At 38.2% G+C, this 15,538-nt stretch overlaps 1 protein-coding gene across 1 annotated transcript in view; it reads right to left on the bottom strand.

The window, feature by feature from the left end:
• The window catches only part of mtd (TLD domain-containing protein mustard), a 250,808-nt gene that overhangs the window by 119,518 nt on the left and 115,752 nt on the right, over positions 1–15,538 (bottom strand). The window contains exon 10 of the mRNA XM_080272382.1: positions 14,647–14,849. Coding sequence (XP_080128508.1) covers positions 14,647–14,849 — 203 coding nt within the window. The remainder of the gene's footprint in view (positions 1–14,646; positions 14,850–15,538) is intronic.

Raw genomic sequence — 15,538 nt, 5'->3', positions numbered from 1 at the left:
ATATATATATATATATATATATATATATATATATATATGTATACTGTAGTAAGTTTAGATGTGAAGGAGGATAACAGTATTGGCAGGGGTGAAGAAAGAAGACAAATGCTTAACCCTTCAGTACAGCGATGCCATTTTTAGTTTATTCTGACTACTTTCACATGATTTAATTCAGCTCAAGATGGTCCTTTTTGACTTAATGGCAGAAAAACATCCATCAACCTCTTCAGTGTGGTAGATTTTTTTTTCATCACTGTTACCATTATTTTATTATGCTCAGGAAGGACCTCTTGTAGTGAAGGGATTATAAGCTTTGGAAAAGAGGAAGATTAAAGAGAGAGAGAGAGAGAGAGAGAGAATGACCATCAGGTATATAATGATTAAAACACAGATACAAAGCACCAGACAACAGTAAAATAGTATAACAGCAGATAATTGAAAGCAGAAACATAACTGGAGCAACACAGTGTGTAGTGGAGACTGGATACTGGTATGTAATGCTGTGGACCAAGTTACACACACCCAGAATTATTAAAGTCATGCTCACACAAAATGCATTGCTACCCACCAACCAGGACTCAAAATGTTTCATAAAGTAATCATGTACCTTTAGGTTTTAATATGCTAATATTCCATACTTAGCCATAGCTTATGAAACAATAATGGAGCTACATATAACAGAGAAATAACCAGTGCTGGGCAGGTGCGCAAACACTTGCGCAAAGTGCAATTGTGCACCCTTGCGCTCCGGTGATATAGTTTGCGCATTGCGCACTGAACGAGACCACGCGCAATTTTGCGCACTGAACGAGACCACGCGCAATTTTGCGCTTGCACACACGAAAAGGCAGGTGCGCAAGTGCAAACTTAGTTGTGCTTGCACAACTAAATTTGTGCTTGCGCACCTGCCCTGTGAATTGCACACTGTGCAATCCAAGGGACACATGGTCTTCCAGGGGACATGTGATCTTGGGAGCTTCCCTCATGGCTGGACAAGGGATGGGGGAGGCTGGGGCGGGTCGCGAGGGTGGGTTGGTGGGGGGAGGTGGGAGGGAAGGGGGTAGTAGCTTTTCTTAATATGCTTCAACAGAGATAATGTATTTTTAATAATTTTTAAATTACTGTATTATTATTAGTAAATAATAATAAATATACATTATTTATTAAGATTAGCATACGCTATTCCCTACAAAAACCATTAAAACATATTTAAATTAAATATCCACAGCCTAATAATTTTATTAGGCTGTGGATATTTGATTTAAATACTCTGTTTTCATGATTTTTTATTTTTTGTAACGAATTGCATATGCTATTGTACATCTATATTGAATTATTAAATAAACTGTCTTGACAAGACAAGAAAGAGAGAGAGATAAAGAGCATTATTCTGAGAGAGAGAGAGAGAGAGAGAGAGAATAAATAGGGGAATGGCAAAGGAGCGTCCCTTTGAGTGAGGAGATAAGGCATAAACTTCATCCCTCTTCTCTCTCTTATTCTCCATTCCTTCCCTTCTCTCTCTCTCTTTTTCTCCATTCCCTCCCACCTCTGTCGGAGAGAGAGAGAGAGAGTAGATGATACAGTAATAACGTGATCTTTGCCAATGCCTTGGTAAACACAGGCTATTTTTCCCGGACAATGACCTACTGTACCTCAGTCACCGCGGGTGGTGGGCAGGTTTCTAATTTAGTAATTTATTTAATTATATCAATATATATTTTACAGTAATTCCCATAAATATATGCAAATGATTTGTGCTAGTGCTGTGCGACATTGCACAAGCTAAATATTAGATTGCGCACTTACGCAAATTACAAATAATAGAATCTATCTATTGCCAGACACCTCAATCCCGTTCGGGGTAGCCACAAACAAATCGCCTCCACGTCGCCCTGTCCACCGCCATTTCACTGCCCCGCTCCCATCTCACACCCCCCTCTCTCATATACCTCTCCACCCCATCCCTCCATCTCATCCTTGGCCTCTCCCTCCCTCTTCCCCCCTCCACCTCACTCACATACAATCTCTTCGTCAGTCTTTCACCTTCCATCCATATATATATAATAATAATAAATAAAAGTAAGTAAGTAGGTATGCTGTTTTATTTAAATATCTCAATATTTTTCAGTAATTCCCAAAAATATATGCAAATGGTTTGCGCTTGCGCTTTGCGACACTGCGCAAGCTAAATATTTGTCAGATTGCGCATTTGCGCTTGAGCAAGGTAGTGAAATGTAGATTGCGCTTTGCGCTTGCGCAAGGTCCGTCTTCATTTGCGCTGCCCACCACTGGAAATAACAGATTAGCTACGTCATAGTGGACACATAATATCTCTACTACTTATGTAAAAGAAAATGTAAAGTGTTATGTTGTTACAATAATTTATTTTCTGCTAGAATTTGTGCATAATATAATAACTGGAATGTTGCTGGTTTAAGGCACAGACAGTACATCTCAAAGCTCATCCAGTAGCACCTCATTAGCTTGGGCTTGTATACCACAAACTCCATAAAACTTGGGCCAAAGAGGTTACAAGACAGGTTAAAAAGATTTCATAACCTTAGATGATGATGGACAGGGAACTGGACACAAGACTATGACTGCCAGTTGTACCCAAATTATGTCTTCTAATTCAAATTAGTGGAACCAATTGCAGTACGGTACGCTAGTGATTTTTTGTACTTAAATTTACGATATTACACTTTGACCACAGATTCCTTGCATATACCATGTTTGTATAAATACTACTACATCATATACACTCATAACAAAAATGATGTGCTGTACTGTCACATGGCATCCAAAATTCAGGCCTTAGCTGATGGTCTTGTGTTGGTGTCCAGTAGTGGGAGTTAATTATTACTAATGGGTGTGGCTGGTATACTTTGTTTTGTCTACAGATACAGTAACTACAATGCCACTGAAACACACAGGACTACCATTACCATCATCAAGCTCCACCCATAAATCACCATATTTACAGCATCTTCCATTACTTTCTAAAGTGACTACAAACCAATTGAACTGCTTTTATAATTACAGTAAAACCTCAATATAATGGACCTCACTATACCAGAATTTGCTTTTATCAGACTCAAGGACCCTACCAGACTAAATTCTTATATATCAAGAAAAGTACGATAAAGCCAAAAGCGGTCTGGACTGCCTGACCTCAGTCCAGCTTGGGCAGGGGGATGGAGGAGGATAAGGATGTTTGGGTAGGTTCTCATGACCTCGATGATGGACGCTGGATGGGCACAGGGTGGTTGTCATGACCTTGATGATGGGCATTGGATGGGCGCTGGGTGGTTGTCATGACCTTGATGATGGGTGTTGGATGGGCACTGGGTGATTGCCCTGACCCTGATGATGGACACTGGGTGGTTGTCATGACCTTGATGATGGGCGTTGGATGGGCAATGGGTGGTTGCCGTGACCTTGATGATGGGCATTGGGTGACTGTCATGACCTTGATGGGCATTGGATGGACAATGGGTGGTTGTCGTGACCTTTATGACGGGCATTGAGTGGTTGTCATGACCTTGATGATGGGCACTGGATGGGGATTGGAGTGGGTCAGGATCTTGAGGAAGTAGACTGCTGGATATGAGCTGGATAACAAATAATGAAGCAACATTGCTAAGGGAAAGAAGAAGTTGGTGTGATCCGGACTAATGTCTGATATATTGGAAGGAATCTGGGTTAGCAAGGGGAAGTCCGGATGTCGCTTTAATTGGAATTCTGCTTTTTTCGCAACGGCTTGGGCCCCAAATTTGTCCATTATAGTGAGGTTTTACTGTAATAATGAAACTAAGCAGCAAGTATCTACAAAAATTGGGATCCCTCAATCATCACCTTCAGTAATTCTAAAAATAGGCCACTGCTAATTGGCTTATCTACACCACAGACGTGTGAAATACTGAATCTTGTTTTCATCCTAACTGTATGGTTGTTGATAACTTCTTACATATGGTAAATTGTTATCAGCAACAATTAAGGTCAGCAATTAGAGGTTAAATTCCAAGAGTAAAATTAAATTCCAAGAGTAAAATTAAGCTTTGGATAAAGTGCAAATCATTTTGACTTAGTGTCTTCCTCACTGCTCTCCAGTTGGAAACTGTCTTTAGCACCACACACACGGTTACATTATAAGCTATTTTCATTAACAGCATTAGTACTGGCAGTATTCACCTATATCTAAGACAATTTTTCAGTCACCATACTCAGTGGTTAGTTTGCTCATCTCATGATATATGAGGCCCAAGCCTAATGTCCGTGAGCCCATTTTGTGGCCCACATTTGTAGTGGGTGCTGGCAGTCCTTTCATATGCTCACAGATGTTCATGCCCTGTCAGTTCTACTCATGACATATATAGTCAACTTGCCTATAATGCACTCTTCCATGACTCAAAGCTAAAGCATCCATCCACCCACCCATCATCCAATCCTACCTTGCCCCATGAGGAGCGTAGGAGCCCGGGGCTAGGCATGATTCAAAGCTAAAGCAATGCAATTATATTCCCCACAATACAGACTGTGGATTCAAATATGGCATTATCTGTCATCAAATATGGCATTACCTGTCACCACATTATCCACAGCACAGGCACGTGACTGCTCATTTGTGTGGTCAGCTGGAGATAGTCTGTTACTGATATTCACACCTAGGTCCTTCTCCTTTCCTGACATGTGTAGATTTGAACTTCCTTGCTTATAAACTCAATCTGGTCTTTTTCCACTTCAACCAAACTTAATTATATGGCATTTGTCCACACTGAATTTCATTTGCCATCTGTTGCTCCACTCATGAAGCTTATTTAATACATCTCGTAGCTCTTTGCAAGAGTCTGTGTTTGTAATTCTCCTTTGTATTTTTGCATCATCAGGCATGTGACTGGTGTGGGGTGATGGTGTAATCTGTTTGATGGCATGGCATAATGGTCTCAGTGATGGTATGGGATGATGGTCAGGGTGATGATGTGATCTACTTCCATCCTTCAGGTTACACAGTGCGTGTTTTCAAATGTGTTTGTCACTATTTGGTGCATTTATGGCCAGTATGAGGTGGTCAGGGCAGGCTTGGGGGGGGGGGTCATTAGGGGTGACTGGGGAGGGTCCTAACCAAATGCCATTTCCCCATAGGCTCTGAAGGTTTCATAATGGAGATTCCCATAATACTGCTCAAGTTGCTGATGAATTAGCATGGTGTAGGCAAGCAGACTGTACAGGCTATGGCACACCCACAAACATAGCCATTAAAACACTTCAACTTTCACATGCATCACTCTTCCAATGAACATCCCTTCCTCATTTATACATTGTCAGATTGGGAAGAGGTATTTCTGGCTATTACTCTCCAGCTCAGTCCAGCAAATGAGTTATATTATGTTCTAGTATGGCTAACATTTAGTAGTGAACAGAGGTTTTGAGCACTGGTTACCATAATTATTGTTTATTTTCTGTCAGGTATTGGTGCATGTGATGCCAGCACTTCAATGTGCTTTGCTGCTCAATGAGGCTGAGTGCATAAACTACAAGGAACATGAATCCAAGAAGACAAAATAAATACAGCAGCTAAAGTTGCAGACTACTTCATTTTGTTCTGGTATGCATAACTGCATTTGTATACTACTTCATTTTGTTCTGGTATGCATAACTGCAGTTTGATAAAGCTGCACAATATTACATTATGGAATACATCGGTAATGTTTTCCATGCTTTAAAAAGTTTTATGCAGAAGTCAGCCTGGATTTGGAGTGTTCCTTTGTCAGACACTATGGGTAAACGACAAGTTTCAGTGGTCACTTCATGAATATAAATCTTTAAACAATATATCCTTTGTAATAACTTTTGACAAGTTGAACTGAACTCTTTAAACCACTTTCAATTCCAACTAATTCTTTTCTATTTACTGGCCAATACATTCAGAAATGGCTCAGCTCTAGAACAGAGTGGTGTTCAGTGAACTCAATTTCTAGATGATGACGGATGACTCACTCGATGTAGTGCTGCTTTGGGTCTCTGCCCTTTCCTCTCTTCTTTCCTTCCTCTTCTGTTTTTCTTTCCTTCATTCTTTCCTCTTCCTTCTGCCTATGGGTCACTCTACACTGAGTGACAAGCCAAATGGTTTCCTGTACACCAGGAAACCATTTACTATGCTGGGTGGTAACCTTATAACCAAATTATGGCGCATGGTGGTTTAGTAGGTTATTAAGGTGCTCCAATTGGATTGAGCCAGTGAGGGTTATATCTATGGGGTGGTTGGGGTTTACTGCTCATGTAATGCCACTCAGGGATGAGTGAGGCTGGTCACTCTCATCTTAAATGTCAGGGCCAACTTGCTTAGCCCCAGATTCCTATGTTCCTCATGGGGCGACATAGGATTAGATGCTGGATGGATGGAATGATGGATGATCTTGAGCATGCCTTATGGGAACACATGGGGTCAGCAGAGTTGCATCCATGTATACATCTTTTTTCCACTGCATTCCGGACAGTGAATGAGGACATATAAAATGGCAGTGGTCCTAATTCATCTGAGCTGCCACTTACTACTTCCATCATTTACTAATCTAAAACTATGGCTTATTCTTCATGAAATTAACAACATAAATACAGCTTCATGAGCTTACTTACTTCAGTTTTATATAAACACTATAAAGCTTATTTCAGTCTTACATAAACACTACTATAAATTTCAGTCTTAATGTTATCGGACCCCTTCTAGTTTTCTTACTGGAAAGATCCACATCCACGGAAGATAACTTGTGAATTTTAAAGCATGGATTGTTACCTCCACACATTGCAATTATTATTTTATCCCATTTTATATGGATTTTAGGCACTTTATTTTTAATACAACTGTCTAAGACATCAGATGCAGTAGCATCTTATTTAATGGTATTAATAAGGAACCATTAACCAACAAAGATGCTAGTTCTTGGATTTCAAAACCACTTAGAAACATCATTTTCCAGTTAAATTCTCTGCTTTAACTTATGACACCTATATCAAAGAGATTTGCATTTACCACTCACACAAAGGACCCCTCATGGAGGGAAAAAGTTTCCACATTCAAGACATCTGGGAAAATGACTTCCTTGGAAAGCATGTGTGTAGCAACAGTCCAAGTTAAGGAGATGCTTCTGTGCCATTTGTGACCTAACCATATTTTTCCTTATTAATGGTTATTCAGCTTCACAGAGATGTCAGATTATAAGCAAATAGAGGCCTCTGTCAGTGTTACGCACATGATATACAGTATTTCCTGACAGTGTAACAAAAAATATTTTGATTAAAACACAGTATTGGCATTCTGAGACTGAGGTTAAAGGGCACAAGATAAAACCAAACTAGTTATCTCCATTCAGATGTAAATTTCAAGATGATAAGCAACAAAGTACAATAAATCTCCATGTTTCTGGGCTGAGTGAGGGATGGGGCACTCTGGAGGTGCCTTTATTTAAATGTAACAGGTACACTTTTGAACTCAGTCTGAAAGCAACAGGCAACTGTCCAAACATTCAAGCCTATATGCCAGCTGTATTGCATTTCCCCTTCATCGGCTATCATGCTATGCTCTGTTGACAATTTTTATCACATCAGCCATGAGGGGTGTTTTAACCCATAGCATATGGGTGTCATGTATAGATGACTGCCAGGAGACATCCAGATAGCATGTATACATGATCTAGTGTTTTGCGGCATTTTCTGAATATTTCGTGGGTAATGACCACCACAGGCAAACACTGGCAACCCTCCTGCACGTATCTCAGTCACGCTTCAGTTACCTGCCTACCTTTGTCACGGATAGAACTATGCAAAAAGTTTTCCCTGTGTCCAGTCAGACATCAGCCAGCCTGCCTCAAAGTCGTTGCCATAGTGACCGCACTCCCCTGCTCACACCACCACACTCACACCACACTTCTCACACCTACACGGAAATGGTTTGTGGTTGACTGCGGTACGCTGAAAGTGTTTTTTTATTGTGGAGGGCTAGTATAGGCCTTACTTGCGCCATGCATACAGACACAGCCACAAAAAACATGAAAACTTACCCCACTTCCAAAAACTCTCTGACTCTACACTCTCCCTGAAAAATCTGAGGCCATCAGCTTGAAGTTGAAGGATTGGTGAGTTTTATGACACTTATTTATTTCTGGCTAAGTATTTGTTAAGATATTATGGTTAAAAGAAATGGTGATATTCCAGAAATCCCTAGCTGTGGGAAGGGTCAGCAGAAATACATGCCAGACGCCATGGGTCAATCCTGAGCCCTATAATACACCCTTGGTGTTTTCATGACCTTACTGATATTTAAACTAGCTTGGGTTTGAGGGAATACAGCTGGTTTACTAAAGGTTTGTATGTGCTGGTGGCTGTGTAGAAGTGCTACTCTTCTGCCCCTTGTGCAGTTAGGATATGCATACTTTCCAACCTGAATGTTTTAATTCTTCTTTTGATGGCTATGTATATATATAAGTACTGTATTTTCATATATACCAGACATGCACCGCCTCTCATTCACATAATTTCACTTACCCATCACAAATTTTCCCTCCCCTCGGTGGATGTTGAGATATTGCAACTATGACTGCTGGGGTATTACACCGTGTGTGTCTTACAAAACTACAAATGCTTTGGCTGGGACTCACACACCACTTTTTCCTCATTTACAACCAATAGTTAGTGGACTGATAACATACCTTAGGAGTATGCTTACTATAATATTTGGAGACTCTGTCAGATGTTCCTTTAAGACCAATGCAAAGTAGTACTCAATAAACCATAATGCTCTGACTAAACAGAGTCACTGTTCTCCAACCACAGGGTAATTGATCATCATGGCCCACCATTCATGTAATTCCTGAGTGGATGCATTGCCCATGGGGAAAGGTATGATCAGTGACTAATGTGGACTGACTAGAATCTCTAGGTCCCTGACAACAGTCCCCAACCTTCCATTAATCCATCACATATTAACATCAAATCTTATTATGTCTGGATACATCGCAGCAATTTGCTGTCTGATCTGCTCTTGTCATCCCACTAGTGACACTAGAGCCTCCTTTTCTGTTCAAGTGCTCAACATCTGAGTCCTCCTCCTTGCTCTGTTATCCTTCTGTCTGCCATAGATACTTTTCCAAAGGATGTCTCCTAACAGGAACTACATAGTGACAAATACAAGTTTCTGCTCTGCCAAAAACCCATTTTCAAACTCAGACTGGATGGATCAGAAGGGACCAGATTCATTATGCTCAGTCTGAGGAAGCCTCACTTCATTTTCATACAAACACTGCACTGAATTAGGCCACGCACACATACACGACGCTGGGACATGATTAAGTCATGAATGAGTGGCATTCTCAAGTACCTCTGAATGAAGGAGAGTGGAAACAATCACATACTTCTAGATTTGAATAAATGGATGAGACACTGACCTCTGGGGAAAGTTACCTTGCCCTGTGAGACATTCTAACTGGACACAAGAAGCAGTGCATTCTCTCCCCCAGCTCTGCGAAATTAGGTTGATGCTTCTTGTCACCACTTATGCATGGGTGGTACTTGGGCTCCAAGCCTGTTCCTATGACTGCCTCCAAATTCACCCATTAAAAGTGAGAAAAAAAATATATAAGAAAAATAAAAAATAAAAACTGGGTTTTGCAGAAGCCTGTTTTTTCAGTCCAAAGCATGAATAACACATCCAGATCTACTTCACTGTTCAAAAGGTTTGGATATCTCAGAGCAAGAAGCCTGGAAGTATGGGGATTCCCTCTATAACCAAATATGTAACAGTACTAAATTTAGTCTTCTACAAATGGTTTACCTTAAAAATCTATGCACTGCCATGCACAACTTGAATAAGTGCCCCAAATTCTGAAGCTAATACAATAAACAGTATCAATGCGATATTTCTTTTTCTAAAACTAAGAAGAAACTTTATCACTCATATATATATATATATATATATATATATATATATATATATATACAGTAAAACCTTGATATAACGGACTTCAATAGACCGGAATTCGCTTTTATCAGACTTGAGGAGCCACCACACTAAATTCCTATATAAAGGAAAAAGTCCGATAAAGCCAGAAGCAGTCCGGACTGCCTGACCACTTCAGCTATGTTCACCACAATAAGGGACATAAAAGACATGTTTATCAGTGTACAGTACAGTATTATTATACATATTATACCATGTGATTAATATAGTGAAGTTATAACACAGTACAATACCACAATGGTAGTCAAAACAGTTTAAAAACCGTTCACATGATTCGGACTAATGTCTGATATATCAGAAAAAGTCCAGATTAGCAGGGGGAAGTCCAGATGTCGCTTATATTGGAATTTCGCATTTTTTGGAATGATTTGAGCCCCAATTAGTCCATTATAGTGTGGTCTTATTGTATCTATCTATCTATCTATATACACTGTATACAAAATGTACAAGCTACACACACACACATATATATATATATATATATATATATATATATACATTTAAAATGAGTGATATACTGTAAAATGTATATATATATATATATATATATATATATATATATATATATATATATATATATATATATATATATATATATATATATATATATATATATATATATATATATATATATATATACATATATATATATATATATATATATATATATATATATATATATATATATATATACATTTAAAATGAGTGATATACTGTATGTATGTATATATATATATATATATATATATATATATATATATATATATATATACACTCATTTTAAATGTTTGGACCAACTTGCCTAGCCCCAGGTTCCTACGCTCCTCATGGGATGACATAGGATTGGATGATGGATGGATGGATGGATATATACATATATATAAATCTATCTATCTATCTATATATATATATATATATATATATATATAGATATATATATATACATAGATATATATATATAGACACACACACAAATATATCATCATCATCATCATCATCATCCAGGTCTCCTTTCCAAGCCTAGGGCAGGGTGAGGAGTAGCAACGTCCAAAGAGTCCAAATTTGCCCAATCCAATGGGCCACATTTCCATTCACTCACCATTCAAGCCCCCAGAATCCTGGCTCTATCTGATGCACCAATATAAATAAATAAATAAATAAATAAATATGTATATATACTGTATATATATATATATATATATATATATATATCCATACATCCATCCATCATCCAATCCTACATTGCTTCATGAGAAGCATAGGAGCACGGGACCAGGCAAGTTGGTCCTGACATTTAAGATGAGAGTGACCAGCCTCACTCATCCCTGAGTGGCATTACATGAGCAATAAACCCCAACCACCCCTTGGATATAAACCTTCACCGGCTCAATCCGATTGGAGTGCCATATTTACCCACTAAACCACCAGGTGCCAAAATTTGGTTATATGGTTACCACCCAGCATAGTAAATGGTTTCCTGGTGTACAGTAAACCATTAGGGTTGTCACTCAGTGTAGAGTCACCCACAGGCAGAAGGAAGAGGAAAGTTCGAAGGAAAGAAAGAGAGATGAGTGAGTGTAAAGTCACCCGTAGGCAGAAGGACAAGGAAAGAATGAAGGAAAGAAAGACAGAAGAGGATGGAGGGAAAGAAGGATGGAGGAGAGGAAAGGGCAGACACCTGAGAGCAGCACTACATCGAGTGAGTGGATGGTGAGCGCCCCCACCTACCACACTATATATATATACAGTATATATATATGTATTCACCATCCACTCACTCAATGTAGTACAGCTCTTGGGTGTCTGCCCTGTCCTCTCCTCCATCCTTCTTTCCTTCCATCTTCTTCTGTCTTTCTTTCCTTCATTCTTTCCTCGTCTTTCTGCCTGCGTGTGACTTTACACTCCCTCTTCTATCTATCATTCCTTCATTCTTTCCTCTTCCTTCTGCCTGTGGGTGACTCTACACTCCCTCTTCTGTCTATCATTCCTTCATTCTTTCCTCTTCCCTCTGCCTGTGCGTGACTCTACACTGAGTGACAAGCCAAATGGTTTCCTGTACACCAGGAAACCATTTACTACGCTGGGTGGTAACCATATAACCAAATTTTGGCGCCTGGTGGTTTAGTGGGTAATTATTGTGCTCCAATCGGATTGAGCCGGTGAAGGTTTATATCCAAGGGGTGATTGGGGTTTATTGCTCACGTAATGCCACTCAGGAATGAGTGAGGTTGGTCACCCTCATTTTAAATGTTAGGACCAACTGCCTAGCCCCAGGCTTCTACGCTCCTCATGGGGAAACATAGGATTGGATGATGGATGAATGATTGATGGAGAGAGAGAGAGAGAGAGAGAGAGAGAGAGATGTGTGTGTGTGTGTGTGTGTGTGTGTGTGTGTGTGTGTGTGTGTGTGTGTAGATAGATAGATATATAGACAGATTGATAAGATTGATAGATAGATAGATAGACAGACAGATTTATATTTTTTTTTGTTTTTTTTTTGGTCAACTTTTGATTCTAAATACAGTAAAAAGTAAAAATTTACTGGTTGGTGGGTGCAGCATGTAGCCATCACAGTCACGTACCCAAATCATGTAGGGATGGGAAGTGTGGAGCTAGAACTAGTATTAAAAAAAAAAAAAAAGAGGAGGAAGAGACACACTTTCGTTAGTTTCAGTGTCCCCCTCCATGTGTATGTTTACTGTCAGTCAATGAAATGTCAGTGGTGACCTGTATTTTGTGTAACTTTGTGTCATATTTGTATTATAAACTTGAAAAATATTATGGAGCTGACAACTGTACACTGTTACCTTTACGAACTTTCTATTTTCACAAGAAATTACCTGTACAGTACCAATACTGTACTGATATCTACATATTTTACACTGAACAATACAAACTTGGTACTGCATCTAATGCGCTGGAATTAAATCAGTGTTTGCTAAATACCTGTGTGCTCCCTAATGCTAAACACAACAGAAGCTAAAAAAAAAAAAAAAATAGTAAATAATAATAATAATAATAATAATAATAATAAAAATAAAAAATAATAAAAAAAGTAAAGAATGACTACAATATAACAAGAACTGCCTCTAACCCTGCCACAACCTTTATTTAAGATTTGTGGCATTGTATTTTAACTCTCTGGTCCAGAAGATGTCCTTTTCAGACTATTCTTGCTAACACATGAGAAATATATTTAGCTATGGAAAGGCCTCCCATACTGATGGGCTTTACCTAACCCCTTCAGTTCAAAAAGTCTGTCTCAAGCTGAATAAAATTTTCCAAAAAAAAAAAAAAAAAAAAAAAAAAAAAAAAAAAAGAGACATCTCTGGGCTCAATGGGCTTATTTCAACAGTTATGTACTCAGCCAAGAAATATTAAAAATTCTTCGGCAAATTTCATAAGCAAAAGCATAAGATAGTTATTCAATATAATTTGTACTAAACAGGTACTTTATTATGTACTTCAACTGGAAGTGAGAAAATGTAGTACTGTACTATGTTAACTGATGAACTACAGTTGTCTTATAATTAGGAAATTCATATTTCCTACACTGTACTTAAAAAATCATATTCTGTGGCATAGAACTGTACAGTATATAAATATCATAACAATAATACAAATATATCAGTAATATCCACTGCATAATCATAATGAAATTATTAACTAATTCAAAAGGGATAGTACTGTTCTACTGATTGAAGCTGAATGCCTATGATATATTAATGATACCTGTACACAGTTATGTTGTAGCTGAGACTTAACTGACATGAATATGATGAGTAAACCATCTATTAAATATACTGAAGTTGATCTGAGTAGAGTAATTATAATCAAAGCCTAGTGATCTTCACTGCCAATAGAGTAAGTGAAAGTTATACCTACAGTCATATATATACACAGTGATCTTTACAGCAATGGTGCAAACAACCTTACATATATGACATGAAATGTGACAACATACAGTGTAGTACCGAATGTGCATTTGACAACCCCACACATCAACTGACAACATCCCAGAGTTTACAAACATAAACAAGAACACGGGAGCAAACAGAGAAGAGTAAGAGACAATGGTACAAAGTACATTAAAGTACTGTACCATAAACAAAAACTTTGTAAACTCCACCACAGGAGCAGACAATAATGAAAAATACACAAAACAGAACCAGCAATGTGTGAATCAAGAGAAGTGGAGAATATAAGCAGATGCACAGAATGAGCACTGATGAAGGTGTGAACAAACCACAGAGCAAACAGATACAGAAGCAAAACACTTAAAAAGTAAAACAATTGAAAACTCATATGGCATCATCAGATGGAGTAAACAGACTAACAGCAGAAGATGTAGTAAGCAAAGAATTAGTCAATGTAAAAATACAACTAAATAATAATAAATATTGGCCTAACTGCACTAAACAGGCAACATAACCAAAGGAGAACTAAGCCTTTTACTGACTAACACTTGAGAAAATAAGTTCTGGAATAAGCAGAACATAACCAAAGGTAAAAGGCAATAAGAAAGTGAAAAGATACAATAAAATCAAGTGAAAATAAATGATATAATTAAATAAAGTGAAAGCTTTAGACATCTGGAAAACAGATGTAAATCTGAACCACAGAATTGGACTTACTGTCAAATGAGGCGAAAAGTTCTGGCATGTCATCCATACTGACCATACTCTTGAGACCAAATTTGGGGCCCTCTTTGTATTGGGCCCTCTTCTGATTGGACTGTGGAGGTACCCCTTGCTGTGAGGTCATCTGTGATTGACTTGAAGGAGTTGAAAATGGCTGTTGATTGATTGGTCGCCTAGCAAAGTCCATTGATGGTCGTCTGATGATAAGGAGGGAAAGTGGAACTGAAGATTTTGTCAATTTGAAAAATAAATAAATAATACACACTAACAAAGTAAGCAGCCCACAAAAGGAGTAAAGATGTTGAAAATTTTTTCCACAGCATCCAATATTTGTACATGTTCTTTAAAGCATTAGTAATAGCAACTGCCTAAGTACAGTAGTAATTTTGGTATGTTATCTGATATAGAAACACTTTTCAAAGTACGGTACATCAAGTAACTTAAATCAGCATAAGAGTACTGAATCAGATATACAGGATAGTTACCTTATACAGTTATCTAAATTTAACTGCAGAACATCATACCACAACTAAGGTTCTACTGTGGCAATACAACCATAGTACCACTTCACAGTCTAGCCTAGTAAAGGGACTCCAGGTTCAGTACGGAAGATAATGAGGAGTGGGTGGTAATGCAGATGATTTCCAGATTTTTCAGCTTTTTGAAACACCTGTTCATAATGCTGTTCTTAGTCTATATATATAAAAAAAAAAAAAAAAAATATATATATATATATATATATATCTTCATGACACTAAGTGATTATGCTGCTTCTTACTTCATAATAGGGTGAAAACGAGTCATAGCACAGTACAGACATTGATCTTATCCTGCACACTGCTCAAACGTACCCTATCAATACAACACAACATAAAAAAGGAGAAAA

The sequence above is a fragment of the Coenobita brevimanus genome, chromosome 6 (assembly GCF_032717465.1).
Source record: "Coenobita brevimanus isolate Jiangsu-jjx chromosome 6, ASM3271746v2, whole genome shotgun sequence".
NCBI classification, from domain to species: domain Eukaryota; kingdom Metazoa; phylum Arthropoda; class Malacostraca; order Decapoda; family Coenobitidae; genus Coenobita; species Coenobita brevimanus.
This window is presented reverse-complemented; position numbering and strand designations above follow the sequence as displayed.